The sequence below is a fragment of the Eleutherodactylus coqui genome, chromosome 2 (assembly GCF_035609145.1).
Source record: "Eleutherodactylus coqui strain aEleCoq1 chromosome 2, aEleCoq1.hap1, whole genome shotgun sequence".
NCBI classification, from domain to species: domain Eukaryota; kingdom Metazoa; phylum Chordata; class Amphibia; order Anura; family Eleutherodactylidae; genus Eleutherodactylus; species Eleutherodactylus coqui.
The window spans coordinates 264,541,808-264,556,902 of NC_089838.1; the positions used below are offsets into that span (position 1 = coordinate 264,541,808).

Here is a 15,095-nt window from a genome sequence, read left to right on the forward strand (position 1 = left end):
TGCTGCACGTCCTCAGGCCAGAGCTGTGAGATCAGGTTCTCGATGCCCGTGTGTGCCAGGCGCCCTCAGTGGCAGAGTACAAATAACAAATTGGATGCATCTACAAGCCTCCCGTAAAGTGTATTTATTGCGCGCCTCTCGGTTTCCAAACACTGATTGTAAGGTTATTCAGGCATCAGGAATAACCATGCTCCGACTGCTGCAGCAGCGGCATATAGGCTGGAGTTACTCATTGATGAAATCTTAGAGATGGCAAAGGACGGAAAGTAATCAAGTGGAGGCCAAAAAAAAGTAATTTGAAGTTTTACAGCAATCAAAAGTTTTTTTCCCCAAATACGTTGGGAGAGATTTAGCACAAAAATGAGGCAGGCTAAACTCTGCTCAACTTACTAGACCATTTTGTCTTTCTTTTGCCACTTCATGTGCAAATATTGTCCCCAAGAAGGTATAAAATATGTCTAAAATGCCTTTAGCTTCTCTAATTTTTTGCCGCATTTTGCATAGTAGATTTTACCTGTTAAATATCATGCTGCTATAACCTGGTGATCTTATGGCGATTATGACCTTGTCCACTAATGGATAGTACTGTATATAAATAGGGAATTGAGGGGTGCTCTGCCGTCAGCAAGCACAAATACACTATCCTACCAACAGTAATTGGACAGCTGAGCAAGAATCACAAATAGTTTTTATGTCCATATTTTAATACTTTCCAGGGTCTCCTTTGGCCCTAATGACTTTGGATACTCTTCATGGCATACTTTCTAGTAACATCTCATAATCGTACACTTCAGCTGGTATTTCCCTCCATTCGTCCTGCAAACATCTGGCAAGTTCTCTACAAACAGATGGACGTTGCTCATATTTCTTGACCCGACGTTCCAGTTCATCACAAAGATGCTCAATAGGGTTCAAGTCAGAACTCTGTGCAGCCAGTCCATATCCTCAAAACCGCATTGGATTTGTGACAATGGGAGTTACCTTGTTGGAAGTATTGCTGATAGAGATGAGCGAACGTACTAGTTTAGGGCGATTTCGCAATCGAGTGTCGCTTTTTTTTTTTGAGTAACTGACTACTCGGGCGAAAAGATTCGGGGGGCGCCTGGGGTGAGCGGGGGGTTAAAGAGGGGAGTGGGGGGGGGAGAGAGCTCCCCCTTGTTCCCCACTGCTACCCCCCGCTCCACCACGCCGCCCCCCCCCCAGCGCCCCCCAAATCTTTTCGCCCGAGTAGTCAGTTACTCGAAAAAAAAGCGACGCTCGATTGTGAAATCGCCCTAAACGAGTACGTTCGCTCATCTCTAATTGCTGACCATTCCCAGAGTATTGCAACATTGTCAGCAGCACATTGTCTAAAGTGTCAAGGCACACCTCTGTGTTCATGGTTCTTGCAACTACAACCTGCTACTACGACAGAGACCATGGCACGTAAAACACCGCCATACCATAACAGAACCTCTGCCTGATTGTATTTGTATTGACTGTAAAGTACAGCGAAGTGTTTCCCCAGGCGTCCTCCACACCCTGGTGCGTCCATCTGATTTTTAAGAAGGATGATTTGTCATTCATAGAACATTCTTGCATTACTGAATTGTCGAACGACGACTCTCCTTGCACCATTGTAGACGGAGCGATGCATTGCGTTTCATGATGGCTGGCTTGTGTGCAGCAGTATTACCCGTATATCCAATAGCGTGCAGTTGCTGTCCCAGACTATCGCCTCCAAGGGTCTGCATTTTATATAGCATGGTTTAGCACATGTGATGTGCTCATAACACTCAATCCATTCTACTGATAGGGGTGTCCAATACTTTTGGTAGAATAGTGTATGTGGGGCAGTCAGAAAATGATTCTGAACATTCCTTGATGATAAAATGCTCAGGAGTGGGGCGGATGATGAGCACCTCTGAGTGCAGGTCCCATATGCCCCATAAACCATTTGACTAGGGATTATATTGTACTTGGTTAATACTTTGTTAGGGTTAAGATATTAATATAATGTGCACTGTCCTGATATCTATTGCCCACACAAATATGGCCGTGTAAATCTTAGATTTAAAGGGGTGTTTCCAGTTTATAACAATGCAGAAGAAACCTATGTCTAAGTTCTCACCAGGTGATGCCACAATACATCCGGATGAGTTACTTTTTCATTGTCTTGCCCAGCTCCTTTCTGCACCTTTGTTTTGATGCTGCCAGGACTCGCTTTGGCCAGGATTATCAATGTAAAGGGCTACAGTTCCCATGATTTGTCTCTCTTCCCTCTTACAGACATTGCCTCTATTTACAGCTGCAGTTCCAGTTAGTAAGGGCCCTTTAAACGGAACGATAATCGTTCGGATCCTCACTGGATCGCAGGTATCTGAACGATAATCGTTCAGTGTAAATGCTGCCCGCGACTGAACAACGAATGATACTTTCTTTGTCTAGTTTTGACAGACATAAAAATCAAACAACGACCAGCCCGTATGAACAGGTGGTAGTTAATCTATGAACGACGACCTGTTTACTATGAATGGAGGTGGACGGGCCGGAATGATCTTCAGCCTGCTCCGTCTACATTCACTGAGCGATGAGCTCTTTGGTGTGAACGCACAGGAGCATTTATCGTTGGGACAACTGTTGGCCATAGATGCGCCCGACAGTCCTTCTCATTTAAAAGGACCTGAAGATAGTGCTATAATTTCTGACAGATCTGCTACGGAGACGCCGCTCTTCACTGCAGTTTAATTGCTTCCCAGATATTCCATCTGTTGCCCACCATGATAAACATGGCTCCTCCAGAGATAAGAAGGAAGGGGATGAGCCAAGGAGCAGTGGAGATGGGAGGGATTTCACGTGGGACCTCCTGTATTACAAGAAGAGGGAGATGGACATTGTGTTTGGGGTACAGAACATAACACAAGCAGGAGATATACATCAAGTATGCAAATGGGAGATGTTACAATGTCTTTATAATGCCACCCATTAGAAAGTAGCTATCCTATAAGTCAGTGCCTGACCTTTCAACTGACCTCGTAACATGCCTTGGAATATCAGCTAAAACCAGACTCTTCTCCAGAAGGAAAAGATACCCCATGAACAGACAGACGACTGTTTCAAGGGGGGTTTTACCTTTTATCAGTATACAGTAGGTTTCTAGCTGACTGGCTGAGAGGCCTAAAGGCCCATTGAGACACAACGATTATTGCTCAAAATTTGCTCAAAAGCCATCTTTTGAGCAATAATTGTTGTATTTAAATGTGCCCATCTTTCAGTTTTCTGCCGAACGACCGTTTTAAGTTCTGCTTGAAAACCATCAAGCAGGATAAGCAGGACTGCATGCTGTGTTCTGCTCGGGGAGAGCTGATTACAGCTGATAACATCGTATCAGCTGTTGTCAGCTTCACCCGCAGAACAGCTGAAGAGCAGGACCGCACGCTGTCTCCTGTATATGGTGCTGAATTCTCCATGGAGAGCTAGAGGTTACATGTTTTTTTCTTAGCAGCCTGTGGCTTAACAATGGAGCTAATTACAGAGCTCAGACCTCCTGCTGAGTTCTGCAACAGCTCCCAGAAGCTCATTTGCATGCAAATGAAGCTGATAAAGTGCTAATAGCAATTAGTGGCTATTAGTACTTTATACAAATCGATCACTGATCTTTCAGTCTTTTAAAAGATTATCTGTGTGTGTAAATGAGCCTTATGACATGAGTCAGGAGGGGGTACCGTTTCTCCTCATGGAGACAAAAGTTCGGACATTGACTTGTAGGACATTGACTTCTGATAGGTGTTGCTGCTGAGGCATTGTAACATTTCTAATGTGCCATCAAAGTTTCCCAAAGTTGGCCTTTTGAGTTTCTCCACACCTAAATTGTATGCCTCCCAATGCATGTATATCAGGAGCATGGACATGTGACTACACCGGTGCGCAGTATCAGTTTTTGTTTTTTTTTTGTTTATTTGTATTTCTAAACACTGTCGCTTAGCGATGACGCGGGTACCCGCAGCCCATGTGCAATGTTGGATGGCTTACATTGACCTCAATGGAGGCCGTCCATGGGGATTCTGCTGCAAAATAGAGCATGCTGCGATTTTTCTTCTGCTCACAGAATACGCAATTGAATACGCAATCTGCTCACAGAATCCGCGGGTGTGAGCGAAAAAGCGAAAATGCATGCCTTTTAATGCCTGTGTTTTGCCGTGGATCATCCGCACGGACAGTGATCGTGGATTCCATAATACAAATCCGCCTGTGTGAGCCTGGCCTAACTTAGTAAGGAATCATTAGATGTGCTGTTGTGCGACCAAAGGTCGCTGTGTAGTCCGAGCCTCGTAGAGGCATTTTAGCTACAGACATTAGTGAGAGATAAATTATATTGCATATAGAACTTTTTACATATAATCTTTAAACATTGGAAAACTTCTTTTAATGAGGATCTGTCAGCTTTTCCATCATACCGATCAGTATGTAGTAGTATTCCCCATGTAATAACATTTTGAAGTATCTTTGGGTGTTTCTAAACACATTCTTAGCTCCTGAAGGGACACGTTGCAACAGACCTCAGTGTTCTTCTGTCAAATTCATAGAGAATCTAGCTGAAAAAAGCTGCATGCTTCCATATAAAATCAGAGGTATGTGAAGGTACAGTAAAAGGGTCATGCATGTCTATTGGTGGGGCGTGGTCTATTATGGAAACTTACAACATTGAACCATAATTTGATTGTGTGTCAGGAAATGGTAAATTACGTTCAGGAACATTAAAAGTGTTGTGCCAAGTTATAAGTGATCCTTTACCCACAAGATAGAGGATAACTTTATTATTGGTGAGGGTCCGACTACTGCCATCCCCACCTAACCGAGAACGGGGGTCCAGTTGGTCCCCGAATGAATGGAGCAGAGGTTGCGCAGTCGCACTATTGCTCCATTCACTTTAGTGGCCGTGCTGGACATTACTGAAATGTAGGAACTTGGTAATCTCCAGTACTGTCATTGGAGGGAATGGAGTGGTGGCACACCTGCACAACCGCCACTGTATTCACTTGGAAACCAACCAGACGCCCCTGTGAGTATCAAATAACTTTATAACTTGGCACAACTCCTTTTGAAACTACTTGCCTAATATTGTTCAGTTCCTCCCCATCAAAATAGCTTGGATCGGTTGAGGGGTGGGCTCCACGAGACCTCTTAAGGAGTTTTGTGGTATCTGGTACCAAAACATTAGCAGCAGTTTCTTTAAGTCCTGTATGTTGTGAGGCGGGGTCTTCACGGATCAGACAAAACTCAATGTTTTCAGCAGAGCATTGCCGAGAGAATCTTCACATACTATCTGCCTTCTTTCTTCAAGGCATCCTGATGCCATTTCTTCCCTGGGTAACCAATGCACAGACCCTTCTTTCATTGCTCCATGGTTCAGTTCTGATGTTCATATGCCCAACGTAGGTGCGATCCGCAGTGGGCAGATGTTAGCATGAGCACTCCGACTGGTCTGTGGCTACACAGCCCTATGTGCAGCAAGCTGTGATACTCAGGAGCTCGCATGACCTTATAAGTCTCCTCACTCACCTTCTTGGTGTCCCCACATCCCTTTTGGGTGCTCTCCTTGGGGAGAGCCTGTACCATCACCCGACTCGCTCACCTCCTAGGTGTCTTCACACACTTTTTGGGTACTCTTCTTAAGGAGACACGACACCTCTCCTGACCCAGGCCTCTCACAAGCTAAGCTAGAAACCTACTGCACACTGATGATGGGCAAACACCTTGAAACAGTTGTCTGTGTATGGATTCTGGCTTGGTTTCCTATTTCAAATCATTGTTAAGACCTGTTAGAAAGTCACATTGATTTGAAGGAATGCTGCCACCCAATAGGTGGCGCTGCAGAGGTATTTTTACACCTTCTTTATTTGCACTCCGTATGTTCTGACACCTTTCTGTCAAAGCCAACATTTAAAGAGTATCTGCACTTTTCACCTTTAGAACGCTCCTGCTCCTTTGGCCGTTTTCGTCTCCTTACGGCAGTTGAAGACAACCCTATATAGCACTATATTGCGTTTGCATAGTGCTAAATGGGGCAGTCTTCAGCACCTGGAAAGAACTGAAAATCGCTAATGGAGCAGTAGCGCTCCAAAGGTGAAAGTGCAGGTACTCTTTAAAGGTGTTATTCAGGGACAATAATTTTTTTCCAAAAAACAGCACGGCTTGCACCAACGCATAAGATGTCCTCATTTCCCCGCCGATCATGTTCAGTCAGTGCTTAGTGCCTGCTAAACTTCACTTCCGGATGCAGGGAGGCAGCGATGACGTTAAGACCCCACGGCCATGTCACCGCTGTAGCTGGTCACCGTCTCACTTATTGGTGTCAGGCTGCATTGCTCTTGCATCCTGAAGTGAAGACCAGTCGAAGAGGAGTTTTGAAGGCAAGTATATCCTCTTTTATTTTGGTACTCCAACTGAGCTGTTTTTTGAGTAAAAATATACAATTGCCCCGAATAACCCCTTTTATGTTTAGCAATTTGTGCTACAGTATCTCTTACTTCTGTGCTATTAGACCTGATTAACTGTCCTTTGCTCCCTATCTGCATCAATGAACCTTGGGTACTTATGACCCAATCACGGTTCATAGGTTGAGAGTGAGAGAGTTCCTACCCGCTCTCCCCCACCCCGTTCCACCCTGCTCTCCCCCACCCCGTTCCACCCTGCTCTCCCCCACCCCGTTCCACCCTGCTCTCCCCCACCCCGTTCCACCCTGCTCTCCCCCACCCCGTTCCACCCTGCTCTCCCCCACCCCGTTCCACCCTGCTCTCCCCCACCCCGTTCCACCCTGCTCTCCCCCACCCCGTTCCACCCTGCTCTCCCCCACCCCGTTCCACCCTGCTCTCCCCCACCCCGTTCCTCCCTGCTCTCCCCCACCCCGTTCCTCCCCGCTCTCCCCCGCCAGCACCCGAATCTTTAGAGACGAGCGGGCAGGTACTCGCATAAAGCACTACTCGCTCGAGTAGTTTGCCTTAGCGAGTACACTCGCTCATCTCTAATCGTGACCAAAGAACGGATACACACAGGTTTCATACAACTAGCCCTGTGCTACAGGGAGGATGTCATGGCCCTACCTAAGCGGGGACATCGCCCTTATAAAGGGCGGTCCAGCGGTCTTCAGATCTGGACCCTAGCTGCTCCTAGGAACCACGCACCAGAACAGGATACTTACACATGTCACATGACGGATAGAACAACAGGACACACAGAGCCAGAAAACACAGCATACAGCAGGCAAAATACAGCCACTAGTAACAGGTAGTAAAGCTGAATATAAATACCATGTATTAGTTGACATTTTGATCAAAAGGTGGAAGCTAGTGGGCCACTTCATGGCTCCTGGTTATACCTGTAGTCCCTACACCAACCAGGAGTCCAGCAGCATCAGGCACACTTCGCACAGCAAGCTGCAACAGGACAGAACAGAGCACACTTCACACAGCAAGCTGCAACAGGACAAAACAGAGCACACTTCACACAGCAAGCTGCAACAGGACAAAACAGAGCACACTTCACACAGCAAGCTGCAACAGGACAGAACAGAGCACACTTCACACAGCAAGCTGCAACAGGACAGACAACCAGGGCACGGACTCTACCATATAGTGCAAACCACAAAGACTCTACCCAGAGCTCACATGAACACAGATGAAACTCACAGCAAGTCTGTGTCCTCTTACAGGGGGGATAGACAGTCAGCCACGAGTTGACATAGGGAACTGTGTCATGGATCCACCAACTGACACACAGAGCGAGACACAAGACATTTGGGGGCTGCACCTTTGAGGGGGGAAGGGAAAAGGGTGCGGCATGTGCTGCAGACTAGGACTACAGGTGTCCAAACCGTCTTTAGGGAAGCAGAGAGACATAACCGACCTACTTGAAAACACAGATCTGAGTGGGAACAAAACAGATACATCCAAACAGTACAAGACTAGCCTTCAGCACATATAAACCCAGCTCTTGTCAGTCTGAAGCTGAAGGGGATTGGCTGCTGGAGAATACCACACCAAGCCAGCTCAATTAACCCTCAACCACCTGTGGAGCTGTGCTGCTAGGAACCTTAGTCCTACAGATCCCAGCAGCACACGTAACACTGCCGTTTTGACAATGCTCTGACTTAGTCCTCTATCCACTTCAATTTGGTCATTGTCAAAGTCAATCAGATTCTTACATTTACCCATTTTTCAATCCTCCAGTACTATACAGCATCTTTAAGAACTGCCTGCTCATTAGCGGCCTAATACTGTACACCCCACTCCTTGACCTGTGCCATCGTCATGAGATAATGAGCGCCAGTCAGTTGTTTTAGTATTATGGCTGATCGATATATATTGTATACTACATGATTTTACAAATTGACCAGATATTCGCCTAGTGGCGGTCATATATCTACATCTATAATACTCTGTATTATACATAAGAATGTACATTACTGTAAATATATTAACAACATGGACATACCTGGAGCAACCAGAATCGAATCGTTCATTATTTATATTGCTGCCAACGTTCAGAGAAGTGAATTATGATGTAAATTAAAAGATAATTATATTACAAAGGACCTGTTTTATTTCACACTTTGGTTGGCAGCCTTTAATGTTACTTTTGGGTCATTGCCATCAATGTTCTTTGAACCTTTCTCAACCCTTGTGAAGCCCTGTAGCTCGTACAGTCTGCCAACTTCTATGTTCAGTTTCCGCCACTTCTAATTTTGTATGTCCGTTGATGAACTACACCATAAATGTTACGTGTGGGCTCACCAAGGATTTGCATGAAGGGCATTTTCTCTTTGCTAGATATACTCATAATTTTTGGTCCATTTGCTCTGAAGATTGTTGAGGTTCTTTCTGGGAAAACATGGCTGGTCTTTCATTGCAGGATTGCGAATTGGTCCCTGGGGCCTAGCATGGGCTTTATATGGGTTTTCTCAACATCTTCTCCAGGGCTCCTCAAGGGTACGTTTTCACCCTGGTGGGGGTTTTGGGGAGGTCTCTCTAGGCATAGCCTCTGATCAGAACACACACTAATTCCAACCCTGCCCCATGTTGTGATTAATTTGCATTCTTTGTCAGAAGTTAATGGAGTTTTTTATGACTGCTTCTGAAGAGCTGATCTGCTGTTTATACACTTACCAGCGGAAATCCTCGCCCTCCCCCGCACTGATTGATGGAGATGCTCTCTGTTATTCCAAACGGCTTTTTAAGCTGTTTTTAAGAATTATTTGAATAAAATGCTGGCGTGCATTGTGTCAGGGGGGAGAATGGAAGATTATCTGATGAGCAAGATAGAAGAGACAGATAAGAGAGCTCAGTGGGAAGAAGAAAGATCACAAGAAGAAAAGATAAGGTGACATGGAAATAGGGCTAGAGATATGTCTACATCTGGTTGGACATGAAGAAGGTAAAAAATAGCTGCTTGGCTGAAAAGGATGACGTAACCTACATAGATGCATTTAAACACGAAGTGTACATTATCTCAGGTCCGCAGTCATTTTGCTTTGACTTTGAACCTTGTGTTTCCATGTCCAAACAGCCTGCCTGGTCACCAGTCGGAGACCTAATGGGACAATTGGGTTGTTCACCAAGATTTTCAGCAAAACCCAAGAGTTGGGTTTATGGCCAGTTCTTTCAGAAAAAGCTCTGGACTACAGTTACATGATTAATTCTATACATATTCTATAAGTTATTTTCTTAATTAAAGTCTTCATTATGCAAAAAAATGGAAGATCTATTACATTTCTTCTACTTAAATACCAATTAACAATATCTGTCCGAACTGCATGTGATAAACTTATTGGCCATATAAGGCTGCCTGTCCACGGTTGATAGTTCATTGTGTTATCCACAGCGATAATCCGGCCGCGGGTAACTCAGTGAACGCTTCCCATAGCGTTGCTCAGATAGGCTCACCGCATAGACCTGACAGCTCACCCCTCTCCTCCCCTGCGGCGGAATATCGCTAGCGATATTCTGTCACAGCCGTGGACAGGGGGCCTTACAGTACCTTTAAACAGGATGACTGCTGGGTGCATAAGTGCCCGGACGCCGTCCCACCAACTATCGCTCCCTTTGCTTTTACACAGGAGCAATAGTTCAGAGAATAGAGGCTGCGAGCGCCAAAGATCTCTCTTAGCCACTTGCCTCCATTCACTGCAAATCAACGACTGCCTGTTTACATGGGACAATAGTTGCTTGGCTTTTATATGAGCTAAAAACTAAGCAACTCAGACAAGTGACCGTTTTTTTTTCTCGCTCAGGGCTCTGTCAGTGGCACGGGATGACCATCACCCAAATTTGCTTTTCCCAATGATTATTTGGGCAATAAGCCTGTGTAAAAGTACCTTCTAGTACCAGTTCTGCTCCATTCGTAAATCGACCCTTCGGTTTGGTGTCAAAATTCTAACCAGAGACCAACATCTGTAGTTTTACTCTCTATTGTGCTCTCATTCTGCTGGTTTCGGGCCCTGTTTTGACCATCCAAGATGGCTGCAACAATATTCTAACAACCTAATACACACTCTGATTGGCCAGTGCTGTTCACTTGAGCAGCTCTAGCCAATCAGAGAGTGGGTATAAGTGGACTGGGTAGTCTTATACTAACAATGGACTGTGGATATCAGGTAGTCTGAAGATTGCGTTGGCCATCTTGAATGGTTGAAAACAGGACCCGGAAACAGCAGATCGGAGGGACGGCAAAGGGGTACAACTGCAGTTAATATACTCCTCCTTCCCTCCAGTCCCAGAATAGAATTTTGTACTGAAACCGGAGGGCACCCTCCATTATACTTAAGAGAAGATGTAGAAATAATCTCTTCTTCTTCTGTACTGAGCGGCTCAAAGAACGCCTATATCAGCTGCTAAATATTTTAATGTTGCCCATAGTTAGATTCCAACTTTGCCGATCAGAAAATGAAGCAAAGTGATTCCATTGGTTACTTGGGACTATCCCACCACCACATTTTTACACTTCTCGGATTTCTCATTGCCCACTGGACCTCTTGCTTCCCTACTTTCCGCTCTGTCTTGTGCACAGAGCAGTCTTCTCTGGCAGCTTCGGCCCTTCTCTCCACATACCAGCTCCCTGTCCCATTTACAGAGATATAATTAAAGTTTGTGTCTCCCAGCCAGAAATTAGGCAGGGGTGACACGCCAGGCCAGCCCTGGCAGGCGGCCAGAAATTCTAATTTCTGACGATGATTTAATTTCAATTTTAAATAAATCGTTTTTTAATTTAAAAAGAGCGAGTTTCCTCACATTAGCGATGATTGCCACATTAAGCTCTGCGCTCACGATGGAGCCGCATAAAACATTATTTATACACGGAGCGGAAACGGCTCTGCTTCTGAAATGGATTATGTTTTTTTTTTTTCCCCTCCCTCTTCTAATATAACCTGGAGGATACTAAAAAGTGTTTGTGGTAAATTAGCATTCTGCCGACTTTCACCCATAAATGAGAGAAGAGCTATTAACACTTGTGTATTTTCATTATGTAAATTGTGTTAACACATGCCCACAAATTGCCACCAGCAAGACAATCATTTTCTCCCAGTGATCATAATGTGTCCTAGTGAGATGTTTTGATTATGACATGCTAATTACATATTGCCTTTTTCCCCTCTGCTCTCGCTTTTCTATTCTTTCACTCTTTTGTGTACGTTTTTATTTATTATGTTTTTATATACTATTTTTCATCTCTTTACCTCCCTAGATTCAGAAAAACCATGGCTCTTTAATGGTGAGTGTTATGAGTCCAGGCAGGGGTGGGGGGGTTGCGGTAGGGAAATCTGAAAGGGGTGGGGGGGTTGTAAAAAAATTCACTTTTCCCTTTTTTTTTTTTTTCCTGATGGCTGATTCTTCCTGCATGCTCCACTGCCTTGTTTTAAACTTTGCAAATTGCATTTTGAAGAAAAAGCAAACATTTAACTGCCTGTATTAGATTAGGTACCATTAGAAATAATAGCAATGCTCCAGCATCAATGTTTTTATAAGAGCTCTCTGCTGTTGATTAATCTTGCTATTTTTATTGCATTAATGGTGTTTTTTTGTGTCTCTTATGACTATACTGTAGAGATATTGCATATAGGTTAATACTTCTCTCTCTCCGCAGCCGTTCCAGATATTGCAATGCATTGTTGATGAGGTGAGTCTCAGACTTATGTGCTTTCGCTCCTAAAGTCATTCCTAATGGAGTGGAAAGCTTATATTTTGTTTCCTAATGAAGCACAATGGATGACACCCTCTGAGAGAGTTCATTGGCAAGGCTTGGAGCTGTTTAACATGGCTTGGCCTATGCTCTACCCCCCCTACTCCCTATCTCTTTGAGAGCCCCCTGCAGACTGATCCTATCTGTTGTACCAGGCCCCATGGACAGGGCTGGAGAATATTAATCGGGACTCAGCCCTGCCTGCTGGAGTTATATAGAGAAGAGGATCTCCATGTGGAAGGAGCAAAAATTGAATGGAGCATAATAAAGGACGCATATAGGGATTAGGAGCTGTCACTCTAGTCCGGGAGGGAATAGATTTGTATATTTATGTAGATAGAGACATGAACGTATATAGTTTTATCTCTGCGCCCAAGTTTTTATTATGTAGATCGGTGTCCAGCACGGTGGTGGCGGCTGCCGCCGTCATCGCGGTTCACTGCTCTAGGACCTGTTGGTTACACTAACTCTCGTTGCTCTCTAAGCAATGTAGCTTAAAGGTTAGGGTTATTAGCATCTTGTACAATGTATTGGCCATATTGGCCCCTGTCTACTAAACATTGCTCAGATTTCCTAGCCCATATGTTGCGTTTATTGTGGACTGGAATTGGCCCACAAATCTGGTCTGTTCTGCATTTAATTTGTGCAGGAGCAGATTGTGGGTTGTATTGTTTCCTAACTGTGCTGGATGAACCATGTTCTGTTAATCTGGGAATCGAAACCCTTAATCAGGGCTCCCACTAATTGTCCCTCTTGTAATTACAGCACTTGTTTCACTGATAATTGGGCCACAGTAATTATCTATATGGTTAGCAATCAGATGGCAGTGTGATGCCGCCCTAGTGATTGGCATATGCTTGATACTGTCTTGTCTCTACAAAGGAGTGTATGGACACCTCTGATATATAGGCACGTGCCCGGTGGGGGCTGTAACAAGGGCAGCATGTGGGGCTGTTTCTGTCATCGCTGCTGATTTCCTTGCATTAGCTTTTAGCCAAGCTTTAAAATAAAGATACCTTCAACAATAATGATGCGACCAGAATACATGATTATTATGTGTTTCATAGCAAAGTGATCACTTTCAACAAAGAGGGATTTGCATAATATTGGTAGATATTGGTTTAGTATAACCTTTAATGAATGAGGAAATATATGTACACCAATACATACTAAAGGGAACCTGTCACTAGGTTCATGCTGCCTGAACCACAGGTAGCTTGAACTCAGGACAAGTATCTGGTTTCCCTGAAAATAAGAGAGATCCTGAAAATAAGCCCTAGCCTAATTTTCTGGGTGGATTGAAATATAAGCTCTACCCTGAAAATAAGCCCTAGTTATACTACATAAAAAAGAATGCATTACCTAGCAGGCTTGGTACAGGTCCCTCCCGCTGTTCTCTAGAGGTTCCGCGCGGTTCCCGCAGTCCTCAGCTGCTCCTACAACATCACTTCCTGGTTATGAAATTCATAAATCCCACCTCGAGGAAGCGATGGCTGTGATTGGCTAAGCAGCGGCTAAAGAACCAATCAATGCAGCGCTGGATGAACCATTGTGATGGCTGTGGTTGGCTGCGGCTCAGCCAATTCATAAATCCCGCCACTGCAACGTGTTTGCTGTTGATTGGCTGAGCAGCGGTGGAAGAACTAATCAATGCAGCGCTGGATAAGCCAATCGCAGCCATCGCATTGGCTCACCCAGTGCCGCATTGATTGGCTGAGCAGTGGTTGAAGAACCAATCGGAGCCATTGCTTCCTGGAGGTGCATTTTATGAACCCCGTAAACAGGAAGTGATGTTGTATGAATGGCCGAGGACTGTGGGAAGTGTGTTGAAGCTGTGGAGAGCAGCGGGAGGGACCTGGACCGAGCATTCTAGGTAAGTATAATAAGACCTAGTACCTCTTTTGGGGCAAAAATTATAAGACAGGGTCTTATTTTCGGGGAAGCGCGGTATGTGTAATGTAGGCGTGTCTTATTCTGAAACGCTGCAAAGTTCCAGAATATAAATGTTGAAGTTGCCGTCCAAACAGTGCTGTTGCTCTAGCCTATGCGAATACGAAAAGGCCGGCATGGCGCTGCCCATGTAATTCGGGGCATCGTTTGGAAGGCATCTTCAAATTATGCTAATCCTGAAACTACATTTCAAAATAAGACCTGCAGGAATGTTATGGCTTCAGGCAGTATGAACCTGTCATCAATTATAAGCACCATAAACTAAGGCTTACGTGACATGGAGTCCTGGAACCTCTTTTCATACTCACCCGATCCCCCGTTCCTGCGGTGTACCTGGCAAAGTAAGCATGCACACGCAAGCTTAACTACACAGCCTTCTGAAAAGAGTCACACTGGCTTTGCTTCCATGTGTCCTCCTTGGTGCTGTTGCTAATCTGCACTGTTAGGGGCAGGCTCTGGACAGAATCAGTCTCCTCCCCCCTCTGGCAGCTGCTATATGCTTTTTAAAATCAGCTTGCGTCATACTATGTAAGCAAAAGTCCTAACTCTTCACTGGATCATTTTTAACAACAAGGAAATGGCAAACATTCATTTTTTATGATTTCATGCAATGAATATGATTTTTAATGTTGTGACAGCTCCTTTTAAAGGGATTGCTTGAGACGAGAAGGAAGGGGCTACTTTTTCCTGACGCAGCACCACTCTTGGCCATGGACTGTATTTGGTATTGTAGTTCTGGCTCAAGTGAATAGCAGAACCTTGAACAGATCAGTAGGAAATAGTGATCCGTACAGCCTGGAGAAGTGCTACACTGGGAGGATCTACTGTCACCTCTGTAAGGCTGGGTTCCCACGGGACGTAAATCTTGCGGAATGTCCACAGCGGGACCGCACAGAGATTTCCACAGCGGAAGGCTGCTTCAGTGGCGCGGA

General features: G+C 44.9%; 1 protein-coding gene across 1 annotated transcript in view; it reads left to right on the plus strand.

Moving 5' to 3' along the window:
* The window catches only part of MAP2K5 (mitogen-activated protein kinase kinase 5), a 138,595-nt gene that overhangs the window by 110,300 nt on the left and 13,200 nt on the right, over positions 1-15,095 (plus strand). Inside the window, exons 18-19 of the mRNA XM_066592936.1 lie at positions 11,719-11,745; positions 12,118-12,150. Coding sequence (XP_066449033.1) covers positions 11,719-11,745; positions 12,118-12,150 — 60 coding nt within the window. The remainder of the gene's footprint in view (positions 1-11,718; positions 11,746-12,117; positions 12,151-15,095) is intronic.